Here is a 12,837-nt window from a genome sequence, read left to right as displayed (position 1 = left end):
CCCATTATGAAATGGGGCTAAAGAGTGACAAGTGCAGCCTTACAAGTACATAAAGCCAAATTTCCAGTGGCTTTTGATTTATTTTTTTTGTGTGTGGGCTTTTTTTCCCCACAATTTTTCAGAAGGAATTAATAATGTCCTGACTAACTTGCTGGAAAATTTTTTATGATCAAATGGTGACTTGATTTTTGTTTCTGGTTTTGTGTTGAGAGCTCTCTGAGAAGAAGTTTGGTGTTAATATCCTAGTAGAAGAAGATGTTATGTAGTTTTCCTGGTGCCATTCAGACACTTCATATTTAATCTCAACCTTGAATTTTCCACTTTTGTGTTGGCTCTGATAATACTTCATGTGGTTAGTCCATCCCTTATTTCAGTGTTACTGATGACATGTATTTGATGTGAATCCCAGAGTAGGCAGGGTAACCTGTTCTTTGCTGTCTCTACTCACAAAATACTCTCATCATAAAGGACTTACACAGCAAACTCCCATTAGTATTAATAGTATTTTCCATCATAAATCTCTTATACATCAGTGGATTAACATGTTTGAAATGTGATCAGTTTATTGGATTAAATAGCACTGGGAGCTGGTAATACATTATAGAATCTTTCACTTATACATTGTCAGGTGAAATCCAATCCATGTCAGTAGTGACACTAAGTTACCATCTGAATGTTCAGTGACCTACATCAAATAAGTTTGGTCACACAACTATTATGCTTATAAGAAGCACATGGGATCTTTTGCAGGAACAAAAGGCAATACGCCATGTTTATTGCAAATGCAGCATAGCAATCAGCATTTGTACACACACAAAAGTCCTGCAGCTGTTGTCATATTTATCAGTCTTATTAGTGCTTGTGCCAGCCTAGTGGCCAATTAGGTTGGGCATAAGGAAGGAGTCAAGATCTGTTAGTCACGTTCCAATGTTCTGAAGCTGTATTCACAAGACGAACCCAAAGCTCCATGGGTACACACCCCACTTTTATAGTTGTAAGAGTCTCAACTTTAGTCTAAGAATTTTACAATGTCATGTTGGAGTCATCTAATTGTTAATTGGTGATTTACTAAAGGCTGCTCCCATTGTCATGCTCCATCAGTACTTTGAAGAATATCCTGGGAGTGACTGCAGTTGGTTTAATCTCGTACACAGATCCCGTTCTCAGGTGTATGCCTTTACTTTAGGGTCATCAATTCTGTCCCCTCTTCCGCCATCCTGAAGGCTGAGTTTGCACCTCCTTGTTAACCATTCTTACCAGCTTGTGCTGTGGTCTTCTGTCTTTTATCTTGACACATTCCTCACTTACACAAAAGACAGTTCATTTCACAGAAAGCAATTTCTCTTACAAAGGACCAGGCAGGATTTGTTACAGTCTTAAAAAGCTGAAAAACAATTTATTCTATAAACAGTTTCTTACTAACTTATAATACCTAATACAAAATACATTTAAATACCTAGCAGCTGCTATAAAACAAAGCTTCTGAAACAAAATTATATAACACAAGTATAAAATAAAGCTTTTTTTTTAAACCGCCTCCCCTTGTGAACTGGTACAGAGGTAGCATTGCAGGGTACCAGGGGGCTCCCTGGAGTGCAGTCAGAGCTGCCGACCCTACCCCCGGGGGCTATCAAATAATCGTGTAACCACTATGATTTGGTGCGGTTACATGATTATTGAATTAATCAATATCTAACATCCCTAATCATAATTAAGGATGCTTTTATGACTTGAGAGGAGGTCTTAGAGTGGTGCATGCATTTCGATAAGTTTGTATGTTGTGTATTTTTTTTGTTACATATCTTTAGCTATTTAGTTTCTATTATAAAAATTAGATAGGCATTCAGGTTCATGTTGGGGAAAATTGTAGGAAAGGCCCAAGGAGTAGGAGGAAAGTGGGAGGCGGGGAAAAGGGGGGGGGGAATCCCCCTAGCCTCCCCACTGGTATAAGAGGACCCACTGGCATAAGAGGGTGGGCAGTAATAGGAAAGGAGTCCAAGACAGCTGAGCTTAAAAATGACAGAACAGCACATAAGGGAAAAATATATGCAGACTAGAGTCCAAAATGCAGAGCAATGTGATTATGATGAATTTCGAGAGTTGTCAAGGTCCCTTTTGGGTCTGCCCATGTATGGGAAAGATAGTGTTCCAAGCTACAGCTGCTGCTTTCTGATAACAGTTCAGGTATTTACTTGGAGACCTTTTGAATACTGTATTACATATTGAATTGGAGGGGTATTTTGGAGAGTAAATGGAAACCTTCCGGGCACCAGTGGGATGTTCTTAGGGTGCTTGAACAGAGAGAGAGTTTGTATTAAATCAAAATTTCTATAATTTCTAAGGGCTGAACATCAGTGAACTGCCTGCATTGTAAGGGATCTGAAGTCTGCATTACAATTGTTCAAATTCATGACCCAAAAAAAAAAAAATCTGGTGAGAGAACATTGTTGAATTCAATTTATAGGCCATCTGGAGTTCTGCTTTTTAAGGATTTGGGTCACTTTTGCTTTGAGAGAGGCCCACTGCAGTAGGCTGTTAAATTCAGTTCTTGGTCACAGCACTCAAATATATTTTCTAGCCAAACATGGGGCTATACTACCGCTGGAGCTGGAATCCAGCCTGCTTTCCTCTTTCATTTTGTTTTGGCTGGATGAAGTGAACTTGCTGGATGAAGAGGCTGATGTGATGATGTGTTTAACGGGAATTTACAATTTTTCTAAGAGCATCCCAATCAACTGGCTGCATTGCAGGATCAAGCAAGGTATTGACTGGCCATGTTAGTAGAAGAGCTTTTTTTGGTTCAAATTCTTTCAGATAGAGAAAAAGTAAATGCACACCCCTGATGACTAACTGGTTTGTTGTTTCCTGGAGCATTTTGACTGCTTCAGGTAGCTTAGCTTATGGTCTACTACTCTTTTCAGTGAGGAAGAGGGTAGAGTTATTATGAAGCAAGTGTATTTTAGCCCTGCTTTTTTTAACAGTACTAGAGTGAAAAGTGCTATAACAGTAGCTACAAGTGTGTTGTTGGTTTAGAGCTTTCATTTTGGAGGTTCCATTATTGTTTTTCAATAAAGCCATTGCCCTTCATTGTATTTGTCTGTTGTTCTATACCAATCTTATCTCCAAGGTTGCTTATCACTTTCAACAGTACTGTAAGTTATAGAAGTCACATCTGTCTTGTGCTGTTCATTCTTTCTGGAAAGCACTCCCCAGGTGGCAAAGGTTGTGTGAAACTTTTCTTCTTTCCTGGCAGCTTTTAACATCATTGCAAGATGGGCCTGAGGCTGCTGATTAGAAGACAAGTTTCATTGTTCTGAATTTAGGAGTTTGCAACAAAAAAAGGACAGTATTTTTGGATTTGAAACTGGACGGGATAAGCAGTCTCTGAGCTGCTGCATATATAGTAGTTGTAAATAATTTGTTGCATTTTTTTAAAGTTACAGTTAAGGAAGGTAGATAGGTTTTTAATCACAAAGTCACAGGACTTAATTTTTTCTTTTGTAAATGAGCTAAAAAAGGGCTGTGTCTTGGTGAGAAGACGAAGGTTCATAGGAGCTCTTTCTCTTAGAGGGGAGAAGAAACTTTCCCTTTAAAAATGTAAAAAGCAACAGTGCTGTGAACTACAATGTTGCTGGAATTTGAGAACTTGATCATTTTATTTTTGGCTTTCGCCCCTTTTGGAAGCTGTGCGCCAAGAACCAGTGTCATTATTTTTTCCCCCTTTTCCTGCTGAGGGGATTAACATGTTTATTTAGCAAATGTTTGCAAACAAGCACAAGTTAAACAATAGTGGAATGGATAGGGAAATCCGGGGACAGATTTTAGGGTTGGGGTGAGGAGGGTACATCATTAATGTTATAGTAATGCGACACTCGAGCCCAGTGTGCTGATTACATGCCCTTAATGCCACGGTACATCACGTACCCCGTGGGAGTGACCCACGTATACAAAGTGCCCACGTTGCCCAGAATACAAGTTGTGCCCCATATATGGCTAAGAAAGAACATATGTAAATTCCAGTGGATGATGGGAAGGAAGGGAGGAGTTCTAGTAGATGGTTTTTGAAACACCCATAGAATATAAGGGAGTGTGTGTAGCCCTGGAATGTAGGTAATTGGCTGTTTTATGGAAGCCCAGCATATATGTTAGTGGGGGTGCCTTCTCTAATGAGTAGACCTACTGTTTTTATTAAGCTAGACTATATTATTAGGGTAAATGAGCGCCCCACTGTGTGCCCTATTCCTCCATCCCCGATGATTTTGGAGGGAAGTAAATACAAGACCGCTCGGGGGATGAAGCCTGAGCTTTCCCCAGGTCTGACCCTGGTCAGGGTTTCTGTGGGGCCCACGGTCACTAGGGGGGTGAGGCCGGTGGCACCCCTGGTTGCGTCCCATGAGGATGGGTGTTTTATAGAGTTTCAGAGTCTTTTACGTTGGGAAAAGACCAATGCTTTCCCAGGTTTTCTGCGTCCCTTGGCGTCCTCTTCTTCTGCATCTTCTTGTAAGTCTCGAGCTGCACCTATTGCGGGGGGAGGAGAGGGGGGGAACAGCCCTTTGGGGGGGAGAGTGGGTAAGGTGTCACTGGAGTGCCTGGGCCATGTCTCCCACAGTGAGCAGCGCTAACTCAGTCCATCGGGGTGGTGGGGGGGGGGGGAAGGAAGGGAGAAACCACCCCAAACCCATCCCCTAGTATCATGTGACACCGAGTCCTTTGTCTTCTCCATCCCTTGGCATCCTCCTCTGCAACGTCCTTGTCCTCCATTAATCTCCGTGCCTGTTGGGGAGGACAGAGCCTTCTGGGGGGAAGATGGGTGAGAGACCCCTGGATTTGCCCCTGCCAAGCCCCCCACAGTGGGGGGGAGTGACTCAGACTCATGGGTACCTCATAGTTCCACCCATGGTCACAGCCCCAAGTCAAAGTCCAGACCCACAGTAGCAATCTAAGGTCCTAACACAGACCCAAAGTCGAAGTCCATACACAGTCCACAGTCTTCGACATCCTTCAGCGTCCTCTTCCTCTGCATCCCTGTCCTCTATATTGATTGTGAGCCACTCCTGAGGGGGGAGGATGGCCTTTCCTAGGAGGGTAGCGCAGAAAGTGCCTCCCCAGGTGCGACCTGGCCTCTCCTCCTGCGGTGGGCTGTGCAAGCTCAGTTTCAGTGGAGGGGAAAATAGGGGAAAACCCTCCCATAATCCCATGTGTTTTGTCGTTGTCCTATTCGTCCTGGTATTGTTGGTGGCCCATGATGTGTTCCGTGTAGATATCACGGGACCACCGGATGGTGTGTGAGACCATCAGCTGCCTAATGAGACGGGTGTACCTCCTCCCGATGCCACAGGCTCCCAGCTCTGGAGAACTTGATCATTTTATATTTGGCTTTTGCCCCTATTGGAAACTGTGTGCCACGAACCAGTGTCATTATTTTTTCCTCTTTTCCTGCTGAGCGGATTATTACATTGTTGCATATCCCAGCTGCTCTTGTGGGTTTTTTGTGAAGCTGTGTATGAAATCTCTGCCCCATTGTAGTATTTATAGGCAAGACTGCACTCTCCTACAGATGCATGGAGTAAGCTGTGGTGTAGCTTTTGGCTCATAATAAACGCGTTGCAGGCTCCCTGCGGCGTTTCAAAGTGGCAGTGCCGCATGGAGCCCAGGGTCAGTTGGGGAAGGAGAGTTCCCCATCTCCATGTGGTGCTGCTACTTTGAAACGCTGCAGGGAGCATGGGACCAACGGGGGACTGCTTAAGTCCCCCGCTGGCACCGTTCTCCGCGCAGTACTTTTGCCTTTGAAGTGTAGCAACAGCCTTGGGCAGTTGCTGCACTTCGGAGGTGGACGTGCCCTTGTCAACTAATCGAATAGTCGATGCAAATTGCATCGACTATTCAATTAGCCAAATAATCAAAATGTTACATCCCTAGTAATTAGTAATGCAATGTTTGTTTTGCTGTTGATTCTAATATATAGTGATTAAGGTGGTGAGTTAGTGAGGCTTATAGCAGTTCCTTGCAAGTTTATTTTGTAGACTGGAGCAGCCCTTGTCCCCCAAGCTGTCTCCTGCACTGATGACCTTTACTTTTATTGTGTAGATAGTTCTGTTGTGTCCAAGGAGCTGAGTAATCAACACAATCTTTGTCCCAGAGCTTCAGACAACTTTTAGTGTCCCAGATCTGAGGATATTGAATGCCTTGGAGTTAAAGACTGTGACCTTGAATTGGATAGTTCTTAGATTATAAGTGCTTTGGGGCAGAGCTTGTGTATTGTGTGTCATTGTATAAATCTATATTAATGCTGTATAGCGAGTAATCGCCAGAGGGGTTCTTTGCAATTCTTGTTTACTCCCAAGGACTTCTGTAAAAGCCATTTTGGAAGCATGTCGAGCAGTGGGAAATTTATGCCGCCTCTTTGTTTCCTGTGCAGCCACACTCACAAAGTGCCCTGATCGTATTTTCCATTTTTAACATTAGATGTTGGATTTTTTCCCTCCTTTTCCTTCCTGCTATCTTTGTTTAGTCCCTCACATGGGGGAATGATAATGACATGCTTTCCAGTTGTTAGTTCCACCTGTTAAAGAGACTGAGAGAGATTAGTGAGGCGAGATGGGAAAATTCTAATTTTTTTTTTAATTCTATTTCAGATTTTGACTTGAACTATTTTTGGCACTGGAGCAAGTTTACAGACTACGTGCAGTGTGTTCTGACTTTCACGGGGGTGACAGGATACATTACTTACCTCTCTCTTGACTCATTTCTCTTTGTGGAAACACTGGGCTTCCTTGCTGTGTTCACTGAGGCCATGTTAGGCGTACCACAGCTTTACCGTAACTACCAGAACAGGTCGACAGAAGGAATGAGGTAAGTTATCTGTTTAATTTGGAGGTGGGATAGGGGTGTGGGGGGGGGGGGGGGAAAGAGAGAGAGAGAGAGAGAGAGAAAATATGAATGTGTGTGTTTGAGGTGGGGGGAGAATCCATGTATATTTCTGGAAGCATTTTCTAATATCCTTAATTTTTTACTGTGAGATACAGCAGCCATAAAGCCACACCTTTGGCCGATGTAAATTGCCATAGTACCCTGGAAGTCAATTGTGCTGTGCTGATTAACATTCACTGAGGAGCTGAATCCATACTTTTAATAAGCTCATCAAATGAGCACTGGTGGAGATGGTTTGTGAAGCAAACTTTTAAACATTCTGCTATTGTCATTCACTTTGGAGCTAGATTAAGGATTGGCTACGGGCCTACAGATATGACTTCTGTCTCCCCAAACACTGACAGATGGATATTCCTGAAAGAGACATCTCCCCTTCTCAGTCATATGACACAAAATATGATTTCCCTCTGGCCTCACTACCAACCCTTGTCTTCCTTCTGCTACTCGTGTGTTGTACAAAGCAGCTAGGCTCTGGAGTCATCTAACCACCCCCTTTTCAAACTCCTTTGAAAGACCTGTCACACTTTTTATCACGTCGCTTCTACCACTGTGGCACCAGTGACCAAATCCAAAGCCCATGGAAGTCAGTGGAAGACTTGCCGTTGGCCTTGCTGGGCTTTTGGATCACTCTGTAACTGCTGATGATTTAGGGTGGATTCTGTTGCATCACTGCAGGGTCACTGGCTTGTTTCATCTCCGAGTATTCTGTGACTTTCAGGGCAGTGTTTATAGGAAGCGAGGATCTGGCACTTCTTGTTATGTAAAGATTTAGTAATAAGTGAGATAAGGTCCCTTTCTGAAAATTAAAGACTTACCAATGGACTGATTGAGCCATTAGCGAGATCTGTATTAAAATAACTGAGCAATATTTCTAACTTAAAGAATTAACGTTCCAGAGATCATCACGTTCAGGTGATGTGATCACTCAGTACAACAGCCTGTGCAGTAACTATACCCAGCTAGATTGCGTGCAAGTTCCCAGAGTCACTCATATGAATCGCACAGAGAGGCACCCACCAGCTTGCCCCAGCGTTCAGCACTGTTCAGGAATGTACCATCTTGCACAGCTCAACACAAGCAGTGCAAATGTTATTAATTGGTTTATCACTTCATCAATGGAAAATGGATATAGACCAGCCTTTCTAAACCCTCTGAGGAAATTTACCAAACCAAAGGTAAACAGTTAAACAAGTTTACTGACCACAAAAAAGAGATTTTAAGTGACTATATAAAAGACAGAGTGGTTACCAAAATAAAATAAAATATAAGCATGCTGTCTAAACACTCAGGCTACGTCTACACTGGCCCCTTTTCCGGAAGGGGCATGTAAATTTCAGCAGTCGTCGTAGGGAAATCCGCGGGGGATTTAAATATCCCCCGCGGCATTTAAATAAAAATGTCCGCCGCTTTTTTCCGGCTTTTAAAAAAGCCGGAAAAGAGCGTCTAGACTGGCCCCGATCCTCCGGAAAAAGTGCCCTTTTCCGGAGGCTCTTATTCCTACTTTGAATAAGAGCCTCCAGAAAAGGGCACTTTTTCCGGAGGATCGGGGCCAGTCTAGACGCTCTTTTCCGGCTTTTTTAAAAGCCGGAAAAAAGCGGCGGACATTTTTATTTAAATGCTGCGGGGGATATTTAAATCCCCCGCGGATTTCCCTACGACGACTGCTGAAATTTACATGCCCCTTCCGGAAAAGGGGCCAGTGTAGACGTAGCCTCACCCTATTAGACTAGGCAACAACCAGATTAAGCAGTTTTTTCACCCTACTGGATGGTGCAGTCATTATACAGGTTTGACGCTCAGACCTAGGCCAGCCTCCTTTATTGGCGTCATAGATGGGGACAGGAGAAGGGTGAAGCATGGGACCCCGTGTTCTCTTTTATAACCTCGATCCCATCTGCTTGGAGAATGCAAGTCCAGGCATGCCTGATGGGCATTGCTGAGTCCTCAGGAAAGGTTGAGCAATTCTCTTGGTGTGGCCACACTCAGATGAGTCATCGAATTGTAGCTCCCTTGCTGGACAATGCCTGGTGATGGTTGTTTTGACACCTTCCCGAGGCATTGGTTATTTCCTTGCTGTTGTCTCTGGTGAACTGACTGGCCTGTTCCCCAAATTCCTGGGTCTGCTGGCTGCATTCTTTTTGGTCATTTGGCTTGAAGTAGAGGTATTTTTGGTACCTGCTGCACGTGCGTCTCCAGTTTGGGATGTTTTTGAGAAAATGTTTTGATATTTGTTTGCTTTAATGCTCAAAGCATCTTTTGATTGGTAGTACCCTGGGCATTCAGTGAGTCAGGTGCTTCCACCTAAATATTTATGCATTTTATGCATACTCATTGCCAAGAGAAATTCTGTGTCTGTGGTATCCAAGAGAAAAGGGATTTTTAAGTACTAGCCTTCAATCATGCTCTTGTTAGGCCTTTCTCCTCCATGTGTAATAGTGTTGTAATATCGTATTCCAACAGGTCTGGCCAGCTAACATGGTTTTCTCCTAATTACCCTATTGGGACTGAGTTACAGCATTCCTATTTCTGGTATATATTATTTAACACAAACAAGGAAGTGCTTTTTATATTCGAGCACAGTTGTTTCCCTGTGTAACATACACAGCACAGAATTGTACATATCTTATTTTAAAATGCACAGCTTCCATCTGGGGAAAGAAGAGTGCATTCATTCAAGAAAATAGTAATGAAAGATTTTTTTCATGCTACCTTTAAAATTAAAAAGGTTTTGGTGATGTTGGGCCCATCTGACAGCATGTCCTGTGGCTCTTATATAATTTGTTCCCTTTTTTTTTTTCTTTTCTAAAAGGAGTGTCTAATAAGTTCTACATGAGATTTATGGATAGTACCAATAATTGATAATACAGCATAGTTGTGTCTAATCCAGGTTGAATCTCTGTAGTCCATCACTCTCTGGTCCAGCAACAGCCATGGTTCAGCATAATTTTAGTTATTCGAATGTCCACTTACTATGGGTGTGGCTAAGTTTCCTGTAGTCCCATGAAGTTTGTTTACAGCCACCAGTCCTGGCTCTCAGTGTTCTGTGCTGTTATTTAGCTCTAATTTACCCCTAAATGTCCTCTAAGAGCCTAGTAAGCAGTGGAAGTGCTGTAATGCTGCTAGACAATATTGCTCCCATGGTTCAGTACCAGTGAGGTCCCAAGAGTGCCAGACTAGAGAGATTTAACCTGTAGATCAAATGATATTTCTTGAAACACACGAGTGGGAAATAGTCTCCTAGAATTTTGTGCTGTAAAGTCTTCAAGAAAGATTTATTTGCCAATAAACATTTTCTCACAACTTATCACAGTTTATGTAATTATTTTAGAAAGTTTTATTTTAGAAAGTTTTCTCTGTCTAGCAATATGGGATCCCCAACTCAGTGTCTTTTGGCATTAGTGAACTATTATTACTATTACTAAATAAGTATGATCTGTTTGTTATAAACAGCATTTTATGAAATATTTTTTGTTGAGAGAACTGTTCCAAACTTGTTTTCTAGGACTTTCCCCATCCCGCCCTACACACTGGTATGCATATGACAAAGTCCTCAGTCCTGCAAACACATAAGCCTTTATGTAGCTATACCTGGATAAGCAATCCCATGTAACTTCTGTAGAACTACTCATATGAGAAAAGTTAAGCGCATGCTTAAATGCTGACAGACTTGGGACTTGACTTTGTATGATTGTAGTGGGTGCCTGATTGGAATTCTGACTTCTTACCACTTTTTACATGGGAATAACATATACAGTGTCTGTCAGAGGACAAACTTCTCATTAGACTCATTAAAGGAGTTGATGAAGGTCCTTGTAGTTTGGTTTAGAAGAAATCTGACAACACGTGCATTTCTCTCTAAATTAGGGCAAGGTAGGGAATTGTATCTGATTCCATGCCAGTGGCTCTCTTATTTTCGCATAATTTTTTCCCACTCCTTTTTCTTTGTAGTAGTGTCAGCTGTGTGCTTAGCCCACGGTTACTGTGCTGCAGGCCTGATGGATTGGAGACTAAGGAGAAAATTTTGGCATGGGAGGAGGCAGAGAAGTTAAAAGTGAGGGGAGATGCATACTGAATAATAGACATTCATTATAGTAAGCCAAGGCAGCATGTCTTGGCATCATAACTCAAGTGTACAGTTTTTCTGTTATCAAATAAATATTTAGGCAAAATGCTGATGTGAAGAATAGAAAATTCCATGATGACACTTACATGACTCACCACATTTGTCTTTAAAATTAGTACTTTATAGGAACATGAAGCTTTGTTCAAACGTTTAGATATTTTTACAGAATTGAAAATCTAGACAGTATGTTTATAATCATATTCATTACAGCACTAATCTTGAAAAGGTACCAGAACTCCTAAAGAGGCATGAGCTAATTCCTGTCAGGGAAATGCTTAATTTAATATCTATTCTGTTTGGGGTCCTGTCAGTTCACCGCTTTTTCCTTATTATACAAGAGAAATGTAATTGTTATGGAGGTGAATTAAATGCATGATTATGCTATACTTCATTTATTCTTTCACATCACATTGAAGAAAGCAAAAAAAAAAAAAAAGTAATCCCAAAACTTGGAGCCTTGGAATACGGGGGCGGGGTGTTAATTATACTCTGCAAAAGTATAACATCCCTAAGAGGATGAAAGATTGTTCCTAATACACAGGTATAACGTGAAGAAGTTATGACCATTTCAGAAACTTGTAGAAGTTTCCTTGCAGAATGTTTCTGTTCCAGCAAGCAGGAAGTCTGATTGTTATTGGTGGATTTAATGGTTTTGATGATGTAGTATAATCCTCCTGGCATTGTTTCTTACTCTTATTTTAAAACAGAAAATCCATATATAGGCCTCGTGACACAATGGCTATCTGGCCAATCATCTGTATCCGATTATGAACTTTGTGTTGTACCATGTGTGGAAGTATCAGCAGTGTGACATCACAAGTCTGGTATTGTCCCTGGGCAGGGAATGATACTGCATTCTAGACAGGTGCCCTGCTCAAGGAAAGGTGTTTGATGCTTTGTTGACTGTCACTGAGAGCCATCAGATTTCGGTCTGGGGTCATGGACATGGAATGACTCTCAACTATTGATCAACCCCAATAGAACCATTGTCTCTCTACACAGCAGCCTGCAATTTGTGTAAGTGAGTAGGGGAGCAAGGAGGTCTCAGACGCTGGCTTCTAGGGCAGGGGTCTCCAATCTTTTTAAACACGGGATCACTTTTTGAATTTAAGTGCAATCCAAGATCTACCTCAAACCCAAATATCCTTGCCCCGCCTCTTCTGTGGTCCTTGCCCTGCCTCTCTTTGAGGCCATGCCCTGTTCACTCCATCCTCCCCCCGCCTCCTATCCTCACTCCCTTTCACCAGGCTGGGGCAGAGGGTTGGAGTGCAGGTTCTGGTCTTGGGTTAAAAGATTTAGAGTAGGGATGTTAAAGACTAGTCAACTAGTTGATTCCCTCCCCCCTTGCTGCCTCTATCAGATAAAAGCAGCTAAGGTGGGGGAGGAGAGTGTACTTTAAAGCAGCAGCTCTGCATAACTGATCCCGGGATCAGCTGTATGGCACTGCCACTTTGAAATGCCAAGGCAGCATTCAAAGGGGGCAGTGCCGTGCAGCTGAGACCAGGCTCAGCTGTGCGGCGCTGCGTGTGTGGAGCCCGGGGTCAGCTGGGGACTACCCAGCTGATCCCAGACTCCAGTGCGGCAATTCCGCAGAAGGCGGAATCAACTGGGGACTCTCCAGCTGACCCCAGGCTCCACACACGCAGCGTCGCACAGCTGAGCCCGGGATCAGCTGTGTGGCGCTGCATGTGTGGAGCTCGGGGTCAGCTGAGGAGTCCCCAGCTGACCCTGGCTCTGCTTGGCATTTCAAAGTGGCAGTGCAGCATGTCAGCAGAGGACTCTGA

General features: G+C 42.9%; 1 protein-coding gene across 2 annotated transcripts in view; it reads left to right on the top strand.

The window, feature by feature from the left end:
• Positions 1–12,837, top strand: part of SLC66A2 (solute carrier family 66 member 2) — a 103,560-nt gene that overhangs the window by 64,900 nt on the left and 25,823 nt on the right. For both annotated transcript variants that reach the window (XM_006134018.2, XM_006134019.2), the window contains one exon: positions 6,636–6,852. In XM_006134018.2, the coding sequence (XP_006134080.1) occupies positions 6,636–6,852 (217 nt within the window). The remainder of the gene's footprint in view (positions 1–6,635; positions 6,853–12,837) is intronic.

Source organism: Pelodiscus sinensis, chromosome 2 (assembly GCF_049634645.1).
Source record: "Pelodiscus sinensis isolate JC-2024 chromosome 2, ASM4963464v1, whole genome shotgun sequence".
NCBI lineage: Eukaryota > Metazoa > Chordata > Testudines > Trionychidae > Pelodiscus > Pelodiscus sinensis.
Note: the sequence above shows the minus strand (reverse complement) of the source record. Positions and strands in the feature narration are given on the sequence as shown.